This window comes from Triturus cristatus, chromosome 3_2 (assembly GCF_964204655.1).
Source record: "Triturus cristatus chromosome 3_2, aTriCri1.1, whole genome shotgun sequence".
Taxonomy (NCBI): Eukaryota; Metazoa; Chordata; class Amphibia; order Caudata; family Salamandridae; genus Triturus; species Triturus cristatus.
In genome coordinates, this window is record NC_140584.1 from 462,699,512 (window position 1) to 462,723,927 (window position 24,416).

Below are 24,416 nucleotides of genomic sequence, written 5' to 3' on the forward strand. Positions count from 1 at the left end.
GCAGGACATGTTCTTTTCAGTTTTACATGTCCTGGTAGTGAAAAACTCTTGACTTCATTCTTCACTACTGCAAGGCCTATCTCTCCCATAGGATAACATTGTAGACGCGTATTACATTTTATAAGTGTAATTTCAAAATGGGAAAGATGATCAGTTCATGTTTGGTTTCTCTGGAATCACAATTTAAAATCCTAATTTATGGTAACATTGGATTTTTAATTACAAGAAAGTTGGGATTTTCTTGCCTTAAACGTTCGGTGTCTGCAACCTCATTCTGGTCATATGACTATGGATAGCTGACCGTTAAGCTTTGTGTTCTCCTCCCAGACAGCCGCACACAATTGGGAGCTTAGGAGTGACTGGATGGGTCATCACTGGCAAGATGGGTGGGAGGAGCTGGGCACAGCCCTACGTACACTTGAATAGGCTGTGTCCTGTCTCCTCACAAAGGGCTTCAAATCCCCTCTCTTTAGTCTGGAGCCAGGAAGGTAGGGCATCTATTTACTTCAGAGGCATGACTCTAGAAGCTTCTCCCCACTTCAAAGGCACTACTGTGTATAAATACGGGACCTCAGCCACCAACTATTCAATACTCTTCAGGGTCTGAGAATATTCTGTCAGGAAGAAGGACTGTTGAGTTGCTACAAGGACTGTCATTCTGCTGGACTGCTGCCTTAAAAGAACTTCTGCCCTGCTGTGCTGACCTGCTGCCTGATGTCCTCTTGCCTGGGGAAGAAGAACTGGAGTTGCAACTTCATTTTGAAGCTTAGGTATTCTCTGCACTTTTCTTTTTTTTAACTTCTAAGGACCACAAAGCATGCCACACGTCTTTATGAAAGACATGGATTGCCTGAAAACAAGCTAGGTGGCCCAAAGATTCAGTTAAACTTTACTACAACGTGAAGCCTATGGAATCACTCTTGCCTGGGGAAGAAGAACGGGACATGCAATTTCATTTTGAACTCGGGACCCCAGAGTGACTTCAAGGGCTAGTTTGCTGTCCTGATGTGAACCTCAGGGACATAAAAGACTCCTCAACCATCTCCTGGACTCAGCTGCCGCGAGTTCCTGACCCCCAATTGGTGCCTCTGAGGTCCTAGACCCTTGATGTGGCTCACAGGCTCTTCAATCTAGGTTTTAGGCTCTGCGTGACCACAAACAGACGCCTTTGCACAGAGACTTCACTGCACACACTGAAAATTTGTGCTAGGCATCATCAGCCCAACTCTTCGCACAGCAAGCATCAATTTTCCGTTGGGGACCACAAACACGAAGCATCAGCCTGCCCATCTGCGACACCCAGCCTGCTCTTCGCGCATGCCAACCACCGCCTGTGACACTCTCCTTGTTTCTTGTGACCATCTTGAATGTGAACAGGATTCATGGCACAAAACCTGAGAAGGTAAACCTTCAGCAGGACTAATCTGGGAACTTATCTGACCCGTACTCCATCATGGTTGTCCTGAACATATGACTTTGACCCTGTTCAGCGTGACTGGGTAGCCGCTTTTAGGCACTATCTTTCACTTTATTCTTTAAAAATTCATAACTTTGGTTCCACTGATTGTATTTTATGAATGACATTAAGCTCTATTTTTCTAACCTGGTGTGCTATCTTTATGTGCGGTGTTTTAACTGTTTTACTGTTTGAAGTGTTGCATAAATACGTTACAGAATTGCCTCTATGTTAAGCCTGACTGCTCTGTGCCAAGCCACCAGCGGGTTCAGCAGAGGTTAATGTAGGGTTTGCTTGTTGCTTACCCTTACAAGGAATGTGGTTGCTGCTTGACCAGGGTTCACACCCTAGTCAACTAACAACCTGATTTCTCATAGTGGTAGCATGTTTTTTGGAATATTTGTTTTTTTGAAGAGTTTTCTCTTACATAGCATTCACAGGCATGGAAAAACAGCACAGGATGTCCTGCCCTAAGTAGAACAGACGTCAGATGCATAGTCAATAAAAACAGACTCCCCTCCTCTGATTAAGAAAGAAAAACTAAAGGGTGGGCGGACGGGAAGGCACTGATTTCTGCGAGGTTTCCCCCCATTACCATGCACCTCTAAATGAGTGCATATATAATTTAATTGCTCTGAAATCGTTCATAGTTCAGTAATACACTTCAGTAAGTAAATCAATGCCCCATTACAGACGATCTCTTTCTGTACCTGTGTTTTCGAGCTCTCTCACTCTCTTTCTAAAAAAAGGCGCTGTTGATAGTTTTGTTTGCAAGTTTGTTCATTAACTATGCTGGAATTCCAATACATAGTTCTGAATTGTGCAAGGTAAGGCTTAACTGATGTATTTGTGCATTTTGTTGCACTCTGTAGCTAAAGTGCAGAATTGAAACAACTGAACCTGCTTTGCTCATTAGACTCTTATTGCGAACAATCACTCACTCACTCTCTCTCTTTCACTCACACTCGAGTCAATGATTGGACTGTTCTGCACACAGCAGCAGCGGCACCCCACTGCTCTGTGAGCAATTCAAAAAGGAAAATTAAAATGATAAAAATGCAAGGTTATTATCATTTTATTTTTCCGTCATGGCTCAGCTGGTTTGGGGCAGGGCGGGGCTGGGCTGTCACAGAAACCAGAAAGTGTTGCAAACTAGACACAATTGAACATCTTGCGTAGGTCTTTGCTTTTAACCCCTTATGTGCTTATGACGAGCCCAGCTCGTCATGAGGCACAGTGGAGCTGTGCTCATGACGAGCTGGGCTCGTCATAACGGTCGTGCTCCCCCAACGCGCGATTAATTCCCCGCCTGTGCGGGAGAATCAATTAGTGGGCGGAGTCGTGACGAGCTCAGCTTGTCATGAGCACAGCTCCACTGTGCCTCATGACCAGCTGGGCTCGTCACGAGCACAGCGCCGCCGCGCCCTCCCCCCGCGCTGCGGGGTAATTACCCCCATGGTGAAGGGGTTAATCATGCACCTTTCTTGCTACTAGGTGCTATTATTGATAATGCATGTGCTGCCTGTGATATTATTCACCTCATCATAAATGATGTCATTTCCAAAGGACAGCTATCAATGGGGCAACATGTGATCATTAGGGGATTTCACTGCCCAGCTAATGGTGAGGGGGTTTGGGCAAGGACTCAGGGCTCTCCTGGTACATCACTGATCAGTTCTATCACTGTTAATGTGAGTTCTGGGCCAGATGTATCAGTTCATTGCAGCTGTGCAAATCAGGCACCATGTGAAGCTGAGCCCTACAGCCATGCCCACCTGTGGGTCTGTTGTTCCTGTGAAACAAAGTATGTGGCCTTCATGGCAACTGAAGCACTTTATTTAGAAATCACGGAAAGCACATATTTTAATATTCATATCGGCTTCGATTGATGGCGCATGATGGGCTATCAAGAGATGTGGCCTAATGGCCAGAGCTGCTGATGTTGGAACTGGACAACAAGGTTCGAGTCCCGGTTTCAGCTCAACCTTCTGTGATGATGGGAAAATCACTCAAACTCCCTGCGCCTCAAAAAATGTGCAATATAATTGAGTGCACTCGAATGCCATTGGGCAACGCTCGTGCTATATAAAACTGCAAAATATAGTGACTCCCTTATCTTGAGTGCTGGAGAAGGCTGGTCAGAAAGAGTCGCACTGGGATGTTTGCCTACTCCTTAACCCTTCCTGGAAAACACAACTCCTCACTTGTTTCCTAGTTTTGTTTACACACACAGGAATTCAAAAATCTAAACTATGGATTGTTTGGTGGCGGAAAGAAAATCTGACACCTCCCCTAAAGAAGTTCGCCTCTGTGTGTTTTGTAGCACTCGTGTTTGCTGTGCCTCAGTCAACACCGAGCCTGAGCTGAGCACAAAGGCCTCTTTATAAAACATGCTCATTGGCTGAGCGGCGGACAGTAGCATACGGGCATCTTGACAATAAGCATCTGACGCGCACACAAAGACATTCCAGTATTCTAGTGGTAAAAATTCACTCCCAGCGCCTCATATTGGTTCAGCTGTGGGACGGAAAGATCACTTCAGATAACAAAGGTCTTTGTGGCTGTTTTGTACTTAAACCCTTTATCTTTACGAGGCACTCGGGTCCTTTGGAGAGAATGATTTTTAAACTGCTGTTGGACTTCGTCAGAACTTAAATTAGATACTATTGAGCTAGGCAGGGGCTCCACAAAGCGGCTTTTATCTCCAAAGACCTTCAATTCAATTGTTTCTTTCTTCTGTTTTGCCTGTTTATGTTTGTTGACTTTTGCTGCCCTATTTTGTGGCATTTAAAAGCTGTCCGAAAGCAAATGCTAAATGCTGAACTGGGCCTGTGAAGTGAAGACATCACAGCCTATCTGATGTTTGCTGCAGGCTGCACTGTTAGACAGAATGGATTAACCAGGTTATCTCTGGGCACCGAGGATCAAACACACCTTCCTTTCTCTGTGCATTGTATTTTATTGCCTTTAAAGACGGCCTAATGAAAAATAGAAGGGCCATTAAAATTGATCTACACAGTCACCAATTCTTCCAACACAAACCATGCTGTACAATAATAAAATGCTCGTGCACTTGGTTGTATTGCATTTAAATATTTTAATGATAATTTGCTTATCTATCTTTCTGCCCATGTCTCTGCTATCTATCTATCTATCTATCTATCTATCTATCTATCTATCTATCTATCTATCTATCTATCTATCTATCTATCTATCTATCTATCTATCTATCTATCTATCTATCTATCTATCTATCTATCTATCTATCTATCTATCTATCTATCTGTCTATCTGTCTGTCTATCTATCTATCTATCTATCTATCTATCTATCTATCTATCTATCTGTCTGTCTGTCTGTCTGTCTGTCTGTCTGTCTGTCTGTCTGATCTTCTGCATGAATGTCTCTCTATCCAACTCTTGTCTACAGATCTATCTTATCTACCTGTATGTCTGTCTTTTCATTCACGTTTCTGTTTTCCTATAACTATGTGTCCATAACTAACTGTATGTGTGTGTGTGTGTGTGTGTGTGTATATTGGAAAATTCTCTGGATATATTTCCACCTATTATTAAGGTGTCCGTGTCATTCCAGAAACTGGTCTGGGCTCGATACCCATGTTCCTAAGGCCCAAGATACCTTAAGAAATGTATCTGAGGTTATTCCCCTGCAGGGGCACGAAGCCCAACAAGTCGTTAAAAACTGCTTCGCCTAGATTGGTTGGGAAATATTGGTCCTGTTATGTAGCACACAAAAGCCTTAAAAAGGTGGAATTAAATGCTATCCAGAGGGATTCATAATGGTAAGGAGGCAATGGTCCATGGTTCATTTGGTGCCTCAGTGTAAGGGGGGGTTTTCAAACTGGTGTCCGAGCTCATAGTGCCCAAGATGCACCTCACCAATGAGACGCAATAAGTCTGCCCCACTCTGAGTTGTCTGTGTTTTTAAGCAGCGGGTCATTGTACACTACAGTCGTGGTGTGGAAATTCATGATGCGCCACTCTTTTTTTTGATATGTCGTCAAGTTTGAGTTGCATATGGGCTGGGAGGAGGGCTGATGGGGAAAGGGGAATCCCTGGCTGTATTCCTTCTAGAGAGAGGTAAAGATCTGTCAGGACTGGATGACGCAGGTCTGTTTGTGACAACTGTTGTTATACTGGTTTCTAAAATGAAAAACCAAAATAAAATGTTTTCTAAAACAATTTAAAAAATGCTTGAGTTGCATATCATCAGTCTCCTTACCATGGCAGATGAGCTAAAAACGAATAGAATAGAATGCTAATCGGTGGAATTTTCAGTGGTTAAGCACAGGCTCGCGCATTTACATCTACCCTTTTTTGCTGTTTTCTCTCCATACTTATTTCTCTTTATGTTTCTGTCACTCTATGTTCTATCCGCCTCTTGTTTCTTTATGTGTTTGCAGTCCCGCAGCTCTCTTTCTCTTTCTCTCTCTCTCTCTTTCTCTATCTCAGTATCTCTCTCCCTCCCCGACTCTCTCTCTCTCTCTCTCTCTCTCTCCCTCTCTCTCTGTGACCCCTACCCCTCTCTTTCCCTCCCTCAGCTTCTATAGTTCTCCCTGCTCCTACCCATTTCTCTGCCAGGAGGAGTACAATAGTTGAGTAAAGTTCCAAGAACCTAACTGACACTAAATGTTTTCAGGTCGTAAATGATAAAGATAGTGGCAAAGCCAATGGGAAGTGCTCGTCTCTGTTAGTCGGTGTTTGTGGTGCACAGACAGTCTCGAGGTTCCTTTGCCCACCGCTTGGCTTGGGAGACTGCACACTAACGATGTGCATTGGTGCATTTTGAAGAGGCTTGGAAGCACGTGCTCTTTACTTTCACTAGTCTGTGAGCTTCTTGCAGAACACTGTTTGTCTACAGATCATTGCATCAGCACACATTATTTTGTCTTGCAAATGAAGCGTGGACACTCGTCTCGTGTTTAATTAAAATCACGTATTGTGAGTTTCATTACATCCAACAAGGACAAGGGCTTTTGTGTTTTTTCTTTGAAATTGGGACCTTAAGGATTGTTTAGTCTGCACGATCATCCAATAGGCATTTCAAACAAATTACAAAATCTGGATGCCTTGAGACCATGAGAGGTATCTTTTTTTCCTAATAAACTAAAAAGTTAGGCAGTATAATGCCCCGGGCTGTTAATTAATAATGCAGTCTCTTCAGTGGCCTGGCTCGTAGCCTCCGAGGCAAATCGCAGCGAGAAAGAGTTAGAGAGCCCTTCTAGTAAAATATAAAAAGGAAACTTGGCCATATAGCTTCATCTCATTTTTGGGGGGGAAATAAATTGTCAATTGTGATTAGGTGTCACTCGATGTGTGTGAACTCTAAGAACTGCTACCAGCCCATCAGCAACATGGTATAATCCATTCTGATATTCTTTTCAGCCAGGATGGAGTGTTCAGCCTATGGGCCACTTTGTCTTCGGTGGGTGCGGTCTCACCAATGGAAAAGTCAAGACAACAAATCCTACCAGGCACGCAAAATATAAGGTGTACAAGTCAACAGAGATAAACAAAAAGTCGTGTTACTCCAAAGAGTGTTTGATGTAGGAAACTGTATGTATTAATCTCCTACTTTTAACTACCTTGTCTAGAAGAACAACGTGCTGCTCTTCTGTCGTGACTAATAATAATCTAATAACATTAGGTTTTAGGGTACAGAGGTGTATTGAAATATTTTGATAAGCACACTAAATGAAAACATAATTTGTAGGGTTCTTTTATGGTCTGCTCATTTGTATAAGTCAAGGCACCAAGTGCTCTTTTATTTTCTGCATTGGAACCAGGCTTGCCTCTCCTTAGAGGTGGGGCTGATGGGAGGACAAGGTGATTGCCTTGACCTTGAGCACTCCTTAGTTTGTATTCTGCCCCAATTCTACTCTGAGAATTCATGTGGAGTGAACCATAACAACTGTTCATGTGAACAAGACGTTTTCTTTATCCTATTGAGACTCTTCATCTGTAAGATTGTTGTACATTCTTTGAAAGCTCAGTGGTAAATAGGTGCTGTAATACCACATTCGGAGCTACCTGATGAGGTATTACCGCACCCCGCTTTCTCAATCCAGCTGTAAATGGATGGAGTAATCCCACATCTGGGTCTACCAGATGCAGTATTACTGCCCTACTCATTGTAAGTTTAATGGTAAATGTGTTGCTCAAAGTAGAATTCCTTAAAAACAGAAGACAAGAGGTATTTGGCAAAACATGAACAGTCTGCTTAATTAAACAGTTCGGCCAGGAGAACAGTTACAGGCCTTCGGTTTGTGTTCTTCTTATATACAAGATACAATAGGCAATAAAAAGTTTCTGGTGTACCATATATGGTGAGAAATGTTGGTTGATGCCTTTAGAGTTACAAATTAATGGTCAATGGTTACTACAAGTTGGTCTTGACCGCGCATGGACACAGTGTGTCCAGTAGTGAACGTGCCCAGATGTCTGGCATGGAGAGTGCTTGAGCACTACATGTGCTAGATCCTGGTTGGCTGTGTGTTCCTAACTCATGTGGCATCTGACTTTGTGGTAATTTTAGTAGTGCGCGTAACCGCTCCAGCCATGTGTGCTTTGTTGGGGCAATTTTCCCTGACCATTGTAATATCACTGCGCATATCTGTGGGATTGATCAAGAGCTTCCTGTCCAGTGTTTGTCTGCCAGCTATGCACCTTCCCACCTGTGACCTATCTATCAGGAGTCTCAGGGTCCTGCCTAACTGCATATTTGTGGGTCGAGTTTGATGTAGAGTTCACAACGGGAGAATCTGTTAATAAAGACGGTATTTCATTTCCATCAATGTATGCCTCATTTCCCATATAAACATTATGGATGCAGTAATATTAGTATTACTGCACCCCACTTTGTAAATTCAGTGGTAAAAGGATGAAGTGATACCACATCCAGGTTTACCAGATGTGGTATTGCTGAACCCCTCATTGTAAGTCAGTGGTAAATGGGTGCAGAATACTGCACATGGATCTACTGTTTCTGGCAGGTAATTCTGGGCACAATGACAAGATTTTTCCAGGCACTGCAGTATTAATATCATAAGGCTTGATAAATATAGTCAGCATATTCAGGTTTATTTTTGGGACTGTAATTCTGGACCTGGAATCATTGCCCCAGTACTCCCACATCCAAAATCCACTGCGTGTTACTTGTAATGGGACAGAGTGGATTACCACTTGAAACCTTGTGGTAGTGCCAATCAAACAACTCAAAATAAGGATCCTAGTGAACACAAGCATGGGGCAACATCATTAGGAACAATGCCATAGATCATTTTAATTGTTCCGAGCCCCTCATATCCGGGTGGGGCCATGTTCCACACCAGGACATTATTTTTTACACTTCAAAGCGTTCACAGTGACCAAAGGAAAGCATTCATGAGATAAGATACCCTGACAAATTCTTGTGCAGAGTTGTCTTGTTCTGCCACTCTCTTGCACATGTGCAAAATGTTAATAGCTAGCAGGAGGGAGAAGCAAGCAGCCATGTTATTCTTGGGACTAAGGGCTTGTTTGCGATTTTCCGGAACTCTATGCTCCAATAGCAACTGAAGTCTCACCACACCTGCCTACTCACTACTGCTGCCCCACCATTGGCGTGTGTGGACCCTTGTTTTGTCATATGCACCAAAGATGCCAGAGTCTGCCAGGCAGTTCACTTTGTCATCAACAATGGCTACTGTCTATAAACATTTAGGGCCAGAGGCTATTAGGAGGTAATGGCACAGATCTTCCACTGACTGCAGCATTGAAATGTAGTTGTTGCGAGCTGGGCCATTGACCTCGGACAATGATAAGAAGGTGGGGAACCACTTATCCTCAATACACCACGATATTAAGGATTGAAATAAGTAATGCAAAATTAGTTGACAGAATGCTCCATATTGCACAGGAATTATTACATAAAGTTTTCACACATTTCATGGACTCAGTAACCAGAATATAATTCCTATAGTGCTCAGAATCCATTATGGAAATGACACCTCATGTTCCGCATAATTAATTATTGCCATTCCTTAAGCCACAACATATAATTAGAAATTCTATATTTTAAACCTGTGCACATGGGCATTTTACCATGGCGTAGGAACGTTTTATGCTGGGATTTTGGTAAAATGATTTACTGATTTTGAGCACAATTTATGCTAATATTGTAAGGCAATGTTGGTGAAAGAATGCACTGTTTCAACTATTAATCTTATATTATTTGAAGGTCCTGCCCACTTCTCCCCACCACACATCACCAAACCTTGAAGCTTGCTATACCAAGAAATCGCTTCTAATGGATCCTCAGGTGGTAGATATTTAAGTATATATCTTAACTCCTCCTCCCCCTCAAAGGCTTTTATACTTGTTTCCACTTTCCTTCTTTAAAGGGACCATCTGAATGATGTCACCATGGATCTCAAATCACCAGGTGAACTCATGAAACAAAGGAGTGTCCTAGAATACCTATTGCTGGTACTTGATAGAGATACAGAGTAGGGCAAGGAGAAGTTATTTTTCTCTACACTGGATGGCCCCTTTAAAGAGTGACCTCAAGGTACCAACAGTAACTCTAAGGTGCAAAGGAAGTACTTCAGCAATTGGCTTCATTCCACTGCAAATGAAAATGTCTATTTATTTATATAGCACGTCATGGGATAGTTTTCCAGTTTTTAAGATCTTCAGGGGCCTATTCACAAGCTGCATATTTTAGTATGTTTACTATAACCGTAGTACTAAACTAATATAAAATGCTATTCACAAACCCTGTGAGTGTAAATCTCCATCTCCACATCTCCTATCTGTGGGAAGGTCATCATATATTCAAATTTACTACTTAGGGGCCGATTCTGATGTCGGATGGAAGGGCTCTGACCGACAGTCGGAGCCCTTCAGCCCGCATCGGAACGTGCCGTTCGGAATCCTTTCCGACCGAGCCATTCCGATGGGCTCGGTCGGAAAGCAATCCGACTCGGATTTCTGGATGGCTTACGACGGGCTCGGAGTGCCCGTCCGCCATCCGGAAACCCTTCAGTACTCCCCTGGCCGCCTATTTCCGACCGAGGGAGTACGATGGCAGTTTCGCACTGTCTTTGGGGGCCCCCTTTAGGGCCCCCATGGGTGCAAGGCTGCCTAATGGCGCCACAGGTGCCCCCCGTTGATCCCTGCACCCTGTGGCAGTCACCTTGGGGTGCCTGCCACAGGGTGCAGGGATGAACTGCACCCCTGCACTTCACAATGCGAGCATGCATTCCGTTCGGAATGCATGCTCCCATTGTGAAGTATACGAGTGCGACCAAAAAGGGTTCGGTCGCATCGTACTTGCAGGTCCGTAACCGATGACAGTAGGTCAGTTGGTTACAGTTCCTGACCGATGACATCAGAATCGGCCCCTTAGCAGTAAATGTGATTTGGTCTGGGGGAGTGCCGGCAAAAAGGGACATACTTGCTACTAAATGGGTGCAGGTTCGACAGGAACAAGAGGGGTTTTGGCAGGTTTAGGGAGGGTTTAGGTAGGAGCAGACATTCCCCCACAAAAATGGAAGCCCATTGCTATTCACAATCTGCGCTTCTAAGGTTACGACAATCACAAAGGGACCCAAAACAATAATAAGTTACTCCATCTCAGAGCTGGACGAAGTCCAGCACCACACATGACCAAACACTGTTAATGCAGCACCCTCCCATAGAAAATAATGGAGGTAGAAAATAAACCCCAAAGCAAATAAAGTTAAATTAAATTATTTAAAATAGTTACAAATAAAAAATAAAATTCATATTTTAGGAAAAAATTTAAATAGCCTAAAAAGCACACAAGACCCCGTGTGCATGATAAAGATATGCCCGGCAAGATGGTCGGCTGTTTTTAGCTTTACCTTTTCTTATCTCCCTTTTTACACTTCTTTGAGCGACTTCATTTTCCAAGTCAAGTAAATCAAAAGGGTACTGTAAGAAAAAAGGCATTCTAAGCACATATTCATTTGAAATCCCTTTGCAAACCGAAAACCATGCTTTGACTGGGCCAATGGTTAATAAAATCACTGGCAATGCAATAGTTTTGCAGATTCAACAACGAGTGTAAATACATGGAAACAATAGTTAATTCCACACTACAATGCCACATGCTCTGTCAGTCAAAAGCTCCTTTTAGGTGCTTTCTGGAAGGAGGCTAAAACATAGAAACAACGCACCATTTTCTCCGACATCTCTGGCTGCCTGTAAATTGCCGTGGATGGGGTTGTGGGTTGACAGGCTCTATTAAGACAAACTGCCTTTCTCATCGGAGGGATAAAATAAATCAGGTGTTTAGTCAAATTAAAATACTTCAGCTGGAGAAGACCCCGGGGAGCACTGATCCACCTGACAAACCCTAGAGAAACTCAAGACAGATGTAGGTTGGGGCTTCAGAAGACCCCGTCCTAATAAAGCGCCGTGCTGTCTCAACCACGGTTCAGAGGTGTAGCTGAAGCTTGACAGAGGCAGATATGGGAGTATTTCATTTGGTTAACTATTTGTATGTGTCCTTTTGTGATACTTATTCTTTTTATTAACAATACAAATAATAATTTGTTTTTATATAGTGCTTCATGCTACACTTATACCATTTTAAGCATTGTAAATAACAGGTGTTACTATTTTCCAATTGAATGGTAATTTTGCTTAAAAATGTATTGCTAGATAGATCTCTTTTCAAATTAATCTTTAACTGTTAAAGTACATTTAATTCAGTGGCGAGGCATCCATTCCATGCACGCTGGGCAAAGTATTTTATCTGTGAAAACAGGTCTTTTCACACAAACATGTATATTTTGTGGATTATATAAATATTGTGATGGTGGGGGGGGGGAGGGGAGTATTCATTAATATCTCAATAGGACTTTGCAAATGTTTCCTTTGCAGCCAACTTCGTGTTACAAAGTGTATTAAAAAAGTTCTAACACAATGCACACCAAAACTAGTCATTGATTTTGTTTCAGAAAAAATAACCTGTTTTGAAGTGTTGTTCCTAACTTAGAAATCAGTGCAGCATTTATCTAAGTTTTTTGCATGCCCTATCAACTAACCTATATTCCTGTAAATTTAGACATTGAACTCAATGGCAATTGTGAATTGTTCCACGTGTTTGATTTCGACCTATGACTTAAGGGGCTCTGTCAATAGACACCAAAAACTTAGTAAATGGCAACTTAGAAATGTACCAAAGAATAGGAATTCCCTCAAGGAGGGTGCATCCAAATTTGTACCTGCATATTTATGTCCCTCCTTGGGTTTAAGTTTGCTACTCCCAAAACGACCTGAAGAACACCTGGAAATGTGCGCCTGTTGCTTCTTTCCAGTCAGACAGTTCCAAAATTCATGTGACTTTTTAGCTTTTTCAGGGATTCCTATGTGAAATTCTAAGCATAGTAGATTTCTGCATCTATCACACAAATATTTCCTTTTATTTTTTTTTCTCAACACAGGAAATATTTTTCCTTGTGAAGAAACCCCTTTCTCGCCATCTCAAGAAACTTTGTAGTTGGTCTACTTCCATTCCTTCCACGGATGAGGGTTTATTTCACACATTGATTTGGGCAATCCACTATTTTCAGGGTGGGAGAGGAAGGTTGTGGAAAGTTTCCAAACTCTTAACCACTCCTTAAAATACCAAATTCCAGAACTTTATTCCCATGTAAAAAATAAATAGTGCACTTTTATGTGTGCAAGCGACTTTGTAACTTGGACCTGATATCTCTACGGGTAGTTCTTGGCAACAACTGTCAGGTCAACTTTGACTTCCAATGAAAAATGGTGATTCCAGTCACGTCACTTAGGTAGACCTGGGGCCAATAGTGTGCAGTTTGCCTATCTCGAGGTCTTTCGAACCCAATTTCCAGTCCCACTGCCAAACACAGTGCATTCCTCAGAGCATTCAAGTGAAAATGTTTGGGTTCCTGTCGAGAAGCTGATTCAGTGAATAATATTACATGCCAAGTACCAAGAGACCTGATAGGACATAATGCATATCTACACTTAAGCTCCTGAAATCTGCAACTGTTATTACCACACCTTGGGGGAAATAGTGGGCTCAGAACAACTTCCCCATCAACTGCATTCAATAAATATCAGTACATGCAAGGGATAGAAACATTTGCTTTGTCATTGTACTGGCAGTCCTGAGGTTCAGTTTTTTACTTTTTATTTCCAGCCTTAAAAAACTAATATATTGGTTAGGAGCATCCCATAATATGTCCCACCCACTCTCTTGCACTGTTTAAGAACGTGAATGACTTCAGAAGAATACACTACACAGAATGTGTTGCTGGCTTTGCTACCCAGAAGGACACTCAAGAGATACTGCAGTCTTAAAGTTGATATGCAGTTAGAGTTGTATTTAAATTGGATTTAATCATTATTACTTGTGATAAGTCTTACTTGACTTCAAATTAGATGAACCACAATCACCAGTAGTGGCAACTTAGAAAAGGATGAAATTAGGCAAGGGGGAAGCAGAGGAGATATTATTGAAACCCCCTCAAAGACGGCAACGTATTTTTCTCTGCCTTTCATTTTAGTGTTTTTTCACCCTCCACACCCTAACTTAGAAGTGGTGGAGGGACTGTACCACAAAGAAGGCTATACCCTTCAGTCAATGCAGCATGCGACGTAAGAGGAGGAATGTGTACATTCATTGTACATCAATATCAGTGTAGCCAATGCTCCTTTCTTGCCTTTTATGCTTTGCAGCCGATTAAACCACATTGGCCAACCTGCTCATCTTATTGAATTAAATTTGAAAATTGGTATAAGATGCACAATTTGACTAGAGGACTTTCACATGGATCCTTGTTGCCTCAAGATAGTTGCTGATAGGAGCGATGAGCAGTTGATGTTATGTCATGTCATTTGCTGTTTCATTAATGTCATAGATGTGAGTTGTGATGCCATCTGTGGGTATCATGATATCACTTGTGATGTAACATGTAATTTCTTTGAATTTATGTATGTACATTTATTCATGATCATATGTTATCAGTATTATTTCAGCATGTTTTATATTTCCTGCAGGTACACCAGAAAGTCTGGCAGAGAAGGAAAGGCAGCTGTCCACCATGATCACGCAGCTGATCAGTTTAAGGGAGCAGCTTCTGGCGGCTCATGATGAGCAGAAGAAGCTAGCAGCTTCACAGATTGAGAAACAACGACAGCAAATGGACCTCGCTCGTCAGCAACAAGAACAGGTGAGACCCAGGACAGCAGCCGAACACATTCCAGTGTAGCAACTAGCCAGAACTCTGGTGTGAGCTGTGTACTTTGACAGTTACATTTTTCAAATTTCGCATTGAGCTGTAGAACATCTGCTGTCTATTGTCAAAAATGCAAGGGCCGAAGAAAGTTTTTTTTAAATCTTTTTTTTATTAAGGGCGGGAGAAAGTTTTTGGAAGTTTAAGATTAAAAGTATCACTCATAAGAATAAAGTTATTTTCCTTTGAGATTACAGAATACTGTGAATGGTCCTCAAAAACATGGCAGCTTTACTTCAGGTTTGAGCATTTCTGGAAACCTTATCAATTAAGTAAATGCTAGTGCTAAATACTGCTGAGCTGTAAAAGTGAACCAGACACACTTTTCATAGATTTGGAGAGGAGATCATCACGTCTGCCTTTTGAAAAAATATTCTGTGAATGGTCACCAAAGTATATCACACCAACGAGCCATTTAATATTGAAATATCTGAACGGAGGCGTTAAACTGGATATTTACTAAATCTGGAAAGACTTGTTTGGCACTTAAAATATTTAAACATGCTATCAGGTGGCTTGTTTTTTGATATCTCATGTAATTTTCTTCAGCAAATGGGGAAGGGATGTGGTCAGTTCTCTTGGTGGTGCGACCCTAAGGTAAATAGTCGATAATTGGTTTGCTGCCCAGATTTCTCTGTGAAGGATATTGAAAGGAGATGATTTGGTTTTCCATGAAAGTGACCACTTGGATGGATACGTACCATTGAAAGAGAATGAGCGATTAACTCTCCGAATGCGCCCATCTGTTAGTACATGAGCTGAACATTTGTGTCACTGGACACCCAGAATGTGTCTTTATTAATGTACACAGTTTAGGCTTAAAGGACATTTCCAACCAGCCAAATTGGCTGGAATTGGCTTTGTCTATTGAATCATTTGTTTTAGTGCATCACTGGCTTCTTTCCTTGTTCTTTATTGGAACAAAGGATTGAAAGGTTAACATACTTGTTGGTCAATATGTGTATCTAATTTTGAAGCTCCTAATTCAAAACATCGACTTGTTTAGAAATATGATACATAAATGAACAGCTCCAATGCGCAATTATATCAAACTATACGAAAAAATTAAATAACTGATGCAAGAGCCCCAGAGAATTGCAGATCAAATTCTTTAAACATTTCATAAATGTCCTAAAATGCCGGTCTCATCAGTGTGAAATACGTTAACAATGATGAGCCCGTATGGCAGCCCCTCAGGCATTTCCTCAGTCAGACCAAAATTAATGTGCAGGTTATAGGGATCTGACATTATCACTGGAAATTATCTTTTCAGTTAAATGTATTTTATGGTGGTATGTAGCACTATATGCTCTGTTGACTTTAATGAGTTGTGACTCCGGATGGTTTATGTGGCGGAATATTTGCCCACATGTAGGAATATGGAGTCATCCCCTAATGGAAAATAACATAAAGGAACACAGTAAAAAAAAATCAAGAGGTAGAATGTCATTTAGCCATCCAGAGACGACACAGTAATTAACTATTGACACTTGTGAATAAGCTAGCACAAATTAATCTTGACACATTTGCAGGCGAGTGATATCTTACAGTGAACACTTTGTAATTATATTTCAAAATGAAAATTAAATGACACTTAAAACTAGGCTGTCATGCTCGATGAAGCGAGCATGTAGCTCAACCAATTGGCAAATAAAATTCAGAACTTGCGCCACATGGTGCCTGTGCGCCATATTTCACTGCGCGAAGCTCCACGTACAGATTGTCAGGTGACGACCGAGAGATGTCTTAGATTCAGTTCCTAATTGATTTAGGAATAGGAGATGCGTCTGTGGCCTCACCGTAATCTGTGCATTGAGGAACTCGCCGACAGGCTTGACAACTTTCCTTTTTTGGGTTTTTTTAGCAAAGTTTTTATCATTGTAACATCAGTATTTCAATAGCATTTCAGATTTTTCTAGTTACTGTGAAAATGTGACCTTTAACCTTACCCATCATTCCACGTTCAAACTGTGAGCCTATTAAATGCCTTTTCATTGTTGTATTCTGTTATCTAAAATTAGGGTGGGGGTTTAGATGGGTTATGTGGCACAGTAAAGCTGGCGAAGAGTGCAAAGAAATACTTTGCCAGTCTCCTAAACATAAACAAGAAGTTACATAAAACTCCACCATTAGTGAACTCTGGGATGCCAACTCTCAAGCCTTTTTGGTACAAGTAGGAGAAAAATGCATGCTTGAAATTTGGGCTTTGGAGTACTCATTATATTCAAGTATTATGGGAATCTTTGTGAGATCCTTAACAACTGGAAATTGAGTCCTTGTGTGGAATGAGGTTGAAGACTTGGGACCATTGCATGAACACATGAGGTTTTGAAATTCTGTGAAAGGCAGATTTTTTATGAGCACCCTTTGGAAGCTGATAAATAATTTAATAGGTGGAAACCTGAAAATATATTGCATTAAGTTTCAGTATTAATCATAAAAGGCAATGGTGAACAGAAACACATGAAGTGAAAGCAGCCCCAAAAGGATTCATGTAAACACAGTAGCAGGTAGTGTACTACTGAGCATTTATGGACCATGAAAACTGAGGGGACAAACTCCGGTCAAAAATGGGCAAAGGCCTAATCATTGTGCACCGACAGATACCTCCAAAAGAGTCATGGCGTGGGCTCACCAGTTGTAAAAGCGATCATTGTTGATTCCCTTCAGAAAGAGAGGTGGTATGGAATCCATTCTGACCAGCTTATCTCAGACAGGTTCCTAAGGTATAGTTGGAGTTACTTAAATGAATGTGTCATAATTTCAGTAAGAGATTGGGCTAATGTGCTTCCATAAAAGGTGCTTTGCCTTTGACTGCCTTCCTGACAGCTGTTTTAATACTTGTACCAAATATAGAGAATTAGCGCAGGAGAGATTTTTCAATCTGAGATTAGACGTAAAAATAGTACTGCTATTTAATGCTCTATTATTTCATGTTCTGCAGATTGCAAGACAGCAACAGCAGCTTCTGCAGCAGCAGCACAAAATCAATCTACTGCAGCAGCAAATTCAGGTCAGTGTCCTGACATCCATTCTTCTTACCCTGCCTACATGTCATTATCAGACAAGAAAGAAGGTAAATCAAATAACAAACATTCAATTCCCAAAGTAGACACTAACAACTTTAGGATTAAAGGTGACTTTTAGGGAACCTTTTAGTAATGCAAACCATAAACCCTTGGGGGAGAAGCATTGATAATCTGTTTTAGCCCATCTATATGTTTCATACCATTTTAATACCCTTTGTGCTTCTTAAAAGCTAGAAGAATTCAATCCATAGTAGCCTCAATATTATCATTCACCTGTTTTGGAGAGTACATTTGTCTACTAAATTAGTAAGTGACAAAGGGTGACTATATTTCGCTATTGAGCTCTGATGGATTCTGTGGTAAAATGGATTAGGGATTAGAGCACAGGTGAGAATGGGTCACTATTACATGAGCAGTTGCCTTGTCACACTTAAGTTTTATAGCAGTGCCACACTCGTCAGTGCTTGGCTGTGGAAAGTGTGGTTACTTTGTGAGCTTTTTGAGGCTGCACGTCAGCTGGTATTTTGGTTACTACTTACTTTTAACTGTTTAAATTCATCCTCTCAAATGTTCTATCATCGACACCGTTACCAGTCATGGGTCATCTCGCATGGATAACCTGTTGCGATGTGTGCAAGGAATATGACTGTGGTGGGATCCTCAATGTTTTAGGGAGGGTGGCCTGAAATCCAATGTAATTGGCAGACTGCATTTTTGCAAAGCACCATCACTAGCTCTGTCTTTCACAATGTCCAGTAGTGAGGCTTCCCTAGAAGTCAGGGTCCAGAGGGTTCCTCCGTGGAAACAAAACCCCTGACTGCAGTTCCTTGGCAGTGTGGCTGACCGATCTAGTGTTCTGCCCTGCCCCTTGCAAAAGGCTCCGGGAACATTCTTTGTAGAGCACCAAAGGAGCTAGCCGCACAATGTGCTGCATGACAAAGCTTTGCTGTCCCGGCCCATCCTGTGTTAGAGGCGATGCACTGTTGCCATTTCCTGTTTGCTTATTTGAACACCCACCTTGCAGATGAAGGACCTCCACTTTATGAATGCCCTAGCAGTCAAGGTTAAAACACAACTGTCAGCGCCGTCTCCGCATCCTGCTTCAACACCCTCCGAATGCTCCGCAGGATCTTCAAGTGGATCCCCTCAGAAATGAGAAAAACCGTCACCCAGGCCCTCATCACCAGCAGGCTGGACTACAGCAATGCCCTCTACGCAGGAACAACAACCAAGCTCCTGAGACGGCTGCAATGCATCCAGAATACCTCGGCATGACTGATCCTCGACATCCCCCGACGCAGCCACATCACCCCCCACCTGAGAGACCTACACTGTCTCCCCGTCAACAGGAGGATAACCTTCAAACTCCTCACCCCCGCACACAAAGCCCTACACAACACCGGACCAGCATACCTCAACAGACGACTCAGCTTCCACACCCCCACCCGCAGCCTCCGCTCAGCCAGCCTCGCCCTCGCCACAGTCCCCCGCAGCCGTAAAATGACTGCCGGCGGCAGATCCTTCTCCCAGCTCGCCGCCAAGACCTGGAACACCCTCCCCACCAACCTATGACAGACCCAAGACCTACTGGCCTTCAGAAGACTTCTCAAGACCTGGCTCTTTTATCAGTAGCAGCCCCCCCCCCAGTACCTTGAGACCCTCACGGGTATGATTGATTCATTGATCTGTAATACTAATGTGTGTCATGCCATTTTGTAACAAATATGTAGTAAGCTGTATCACTTTTCTGAATTGTGCACTATGTGCATGAATTTTATGAGATATGCATCATGCTATATGCATCCTGGTGAGCTCATGAATCAAACGTATGTAATGCTGAATAGTCACGTGTGCTTAAGTTTCAAGTGAGCGTGTGCACATAGTTTGTGTATCATACTGATATCATGGTATGTGAATAGGATTAATTTATGTCCTAGGGCTTATGCTTTGCACATAAATCATTTGTTCTTTTGGGCACGTGTGGTACACTGTGCTTGGACCCTCATTAGGCTGCATGAACTGTGTGTGCACATGGCACTTTGATTGCAATTTAGGTTTGTTTAAGTTTTTGAAGGAACAATATAATGTTATATTCAATCTTGTGGGGGCTGTAGATAGAGCAGCATGCTGTTCTGTGAACCCTGATAAGGACACCTCCTTAACCATAGCTCTTCTCAGATGCTCCCTATGCTAACTTCCAGCGACTTATGCTCACAGCAAAGCATCTATCACCATTTTTTTATTTTTTTTTATTTGAATTTATCTCCAACTAAACATTGAGCGCAAGGCGCCCTCCTAATTCGTCTTTTTGGATGGGGGTGCTCATGCATTCTCCTCCCCTCAGGCAGGCCTTTCTTGAGTATCCATGCGCCACCGTGGCTCATGTGCCAAGAGGTGGCACGCGGCCAAAGTACCTTTCTCTGGAGCTCACTGCCACCATCCAATGGCATGTAGATTTTAATAGCACTCTTACGTTTTAATTTACACGCCGAACCACTGCAACGATCAGATCTGCGTTCCATGTGTTGCATCAACCCATGTCTCGGAAAATATTATTCAAAGACATGGTGTCCTCATATGTATTATGTGTGTGCAGGTTAATGCCAGCAAACTGATATTTTCCACCAAAATGTAGAGCACTTGTAAACTCGGTAACCCAGTCCTCGTACAATGCAGGATTTGTGAAGAAACCTGTAAATCACAGCTTTCTGTCACTCCTATCACTGAGAAGGACATTGAGTAAGGCAGTGTTTCATTTTTTTTGTATGTTTTGCAACTGACAGTTTCCAAACACTCCTGTTCCCTGTATACTACGAAATAGAAGACAAAAATCACTTTCTAATTTTGTCCATTTTTATGAAAGTTTCCAAACTAATGTCCAAACTTGTCCATTATTCTGACAGTTTCCGAAAAAAAAATCACTTTATAATTTTGCCCATTTTTATCCTCTAGCTTTGCTTGATTTCTTTCTTTTCGTACTTGTATGCACTCCCATACTTTCCCCACATAGCTTCTGTCATTCTCACTATTCAGTCTGTTGATGAATATACATCTTCATTTCTGTCCCTTACCCACCCAATGTTTAGCTCTTTCTTCCACCCACCCTCCGAGAAAGTGTGAAAACCTTGGGGCACATTTACTAGGAGCTAGCGCTGTGTACATTTTTTTCATGCAGCAGCGGCGCAATCAGTGCTCCACACTGCTCCATATTTGCAAACTGACGCATTGGTCCGAATACATCAGTTTATAAAGGCCTGCGTCAAATTATACCTGCACCAGGTATAATGTATGCAGGGTAAGCGTTCCCATTTTAAAAGCCATGTAGAACTGGCGTAGTGAAACTTACAACTTTTCACTGCGTCACTCTATACTTGACTGCATAAAAATCCATATGCCTTCTCAAATCAGGCATAAGGATGGATGCAAGGCTTTTAACATTGGGCTCGCCTCTGTGCTCTGACACATAGCTGGAGTTGCGGCAGTCTTCTCAGCCAACTTCAGCAATGCGTCACTTTAGCGCCAAAAGATGAGTCCGAATTTCTGATGCATCCATGAATTCTTGCGCCATGGCGCACAGTAGTGTAAATACAGCACATTCATAGTGTCATTAGGACATTTGTGGCAGGCGCAAGAAATCTGATGCACCGATGTGTCAGTTATTGTAAATATGCCCCCTAGAGTCGAAGTGTGAAGTTGTGCAATGCTGATCTGTTCAACACTCACTTTGAGGGGCTTGTTCACCCATATTTTGGCAGAAACAGGGGTCTTCCAACCAAAATTGTGAATATGAGATTGGCAGGTCAGCCCACACCTTTCTGTTATGCCTCAAACATATTTTACATGTAAACGCAGGTGATGGGGAACAGAGCATGGAATAAAAGAAACACCTGGAGAAAGTGGTATGAGAGTAGAGATTCCCATAACTGTTCACATCGGTTTTCATTTACTCCTAATAATGAAGCAAACAAATGTTAATAGAAACTACGTCCAGCTACATGAGTTCAGAAACATTTGACTAAAAAATCTTGCTCTTATTGACCTGTAGATTTGGTGATCTGGCAACTCGGTACCTGAATATGGCAACAGCTTTGATTAACAAAATACCTAATTTGGTCTTTCAAAATGCACACATATTCCAAGACATAGAATAGGGGGTGTCCAATGTAGGTTCAGGATTGTTGGATTAATGCTAGGCTGTCAAGCTAGGTGTGCACGATAAATGTACCTACAATTGAACTAAATGAAACTCTTATACACTGTCAGTTGTAATCCAGAAAACCTGGCATGTCTACTGGACCGATTTTGGAAACTCCATGCATCCATCAACTGATCAGCTCGTTTACTAGACATGACCTGTTTTAGTCTGCCTAGATCACAAAGCTATCTCAGGGAATGGCCACATCTGATCTGTGGAATTCTCAAAAAATGCTCCTGGCGACAGTATATAATTAATTGCTATTTGTTCAATCCAATTTAAATTCAAACACCAAAAAAGGAAAATATTTCTCAAATTTGTCCGTGCACGTCTTTTTCAGTCATTTGGTATTAGGAGATGGCCAGTACCACGGGTAATTACTAGAAGGTACAGACTTGCTATTACATGTACCCTGGCTTGGCACCCAGCTACTGGAGCCTCCTACTACCTGCAAATCCAATCTCCCCATAATCTTCACGTCTCTAGATTCAAAGGCAGTAATACCAAACTGTTGAGGAATAAGCCTTCATTTTACTGGCTTTTTAGGGGGAATGGTATATCTCTCTAACAACCACAATGGCTTAGGGAAGGCACAGAAGAAACTGCGTCTCTGCAGAAAGTGCCACATAACCTCCAGAAGTAGGACTTTAGAAGACACCTGCTGGCATAGTGTACACAGTCCACCCAGAGAGGTGGAGAGACATTTTTTCTGACTTCTATTATGGTATTGGCATTACCATCTATCGGTAATGTTTGAGACCAAATAGAGAAAAATTTATTTTGTTCTTCAGGGATAAGCATATTATGATAAGTTCAGGAAACTGTTTTATACCCACCTTTACTAGCAATATAGTATAGATTGACATCTATTGGCAGGGCCACTGGAAATATGTGGTAATGGAGGCTCAAATTATGTGGCAGGGTTGACTAAATTATGCGGAAGGAAAAAGCTCACTATTTGGCATAATGTGGCATATTTTCTGATAATATTACTTTATTATTTTGTCATTTTTACACTTGTGAACACTGTCTGGGCATACATTGCACCTCGTAAGTACGAGTTTAACACTCAAACGTAGCAACAGAAAGGTGATCAGTCAACCTTTACAAAGGGCCTTCCACTGCGTAGCAAAACACGTTGATGCGTTTGAACCGTCTAAGCTAGAAACAAATGATTACATGCTAAAATTTGCAGATTATGCAGTAGATTATGGATTTTGTGCAAAATGCAGAGCAGATACATAATTATGCAAAAAACACCACATCAAAACAATTGCATAAATCCAGCGGCACTGCCTATTGGAGAAATAGATGTGTTGCCTGTGTGGGCATACTCGCATAGAGCACTTTAGGGTGGAAACCTTAGTGTTCAATACTTCTGTAGATTTTCTCTCTTTTTTTGTGTCTTGTGACCGTGACTCGGTATTTTCACGCTTTGTGGCTTATTTTAGTTTAATGAAATATGTTTTTGAGCCCTTACCATTCATTTGATTTAGTGGCACTTCATAAATCATAAACGTTATTTCTTGGCTGAAATGCTCAAAGTATCATCGAATTAGAAAATGCACACATGCAAATTAATAACAACTCAATTTAAAATCGTGATTGTATGGTGGCCACCATCAAAAGGTAGAAACAGTTTATTTCCATCAAAACTAATGCAAACGAACTATCTTACTAACGCCACAAAAATAAATATACGTCATCATGAACCCATAACAGTGATTCATACGTCTTATTGTTAAACGTCTTTTACGGGATTCACCTCTAGTCTGAAAAAGACAAAAACAACACATTGAATTTACACTGACATTGACAATATTCTGAGCTTTTGATGAGAATAAAACGCGAGTACTATTGATTAATGTGATGTTAAATCTCCCTTTTAAGGCTTTGAAGAGGGTGGGTGTGCAGTGTCTTAGGGAGGTGTCTTTCACGTTTTTAAATATGTTCTGTAGCAGGTGGCCGGATGTCACCCCCGCCCCTGCTGAGCTGCCAGTGCACTGTTCATTGCCCTGAAGGTGCATGATAGTGGGGCAGTTCTTACGTCACTACGTTCGAAGAGAGCAGGCCTTCAGCGTGGAGATTCCTTTCTCCACAGGAAGCTCGGAGCAGGGCGCTGAATACAATATCCCCTTCGCCTCATCTCACGCTTGATTAATCGCTGAAAATTCACACACTCAAGCGCGCTGAATAAGGGCTATGTCTTTATGGGCCTCTCATGTCCAAAGATCAGGAATAATTACATTCCACATTAGCCTTCATGGCCAGCCTGACCTGGTTAATTAATTTTTTGCTGGGATAATAATAGAAGAAATATATTTAAAGATATGCTTCATCATTAAGTATCTAATTGACCTCCAATTTCAAGAGCTGGACCTTTCGTTTATTGCCTCTTGGAAAGGGGTTAAACATTTCAGCAATTGAAAAGCTGGCTGAAGAG

The 24,416-nt window shown here is 41.8% G+C and overlaps 1 protein-coding gene across 14 annotated transcripts in view; it reads left to right on the forward strand.

The window, feature by feature from the left end:
* Positions 1-24,416, forward strand: part of SOX6 (SRY-box transcription factor 6) — a 783,111-nt gene that overhangs the window by 475,177 nt on the left and 283,518 nt on the right. For all 14 annotated transcript variants that reach the window (XM_085648104.1, XM_085648094.1, XM_085648105.1 and 11 more), the window contains 2 exons: positions 14,514-14,686; positions 17,694-17,762. In XM_085648104.1, coding sequence (XP_085504230.1) covers positions 14,514-14,686; positions 17,694-17,762 — 242 coding nt within the window. The remainder of the gene's footprint in view (positions 1-14,513; positions 14,687-17,693; positions 17,763-24,416) is intronic.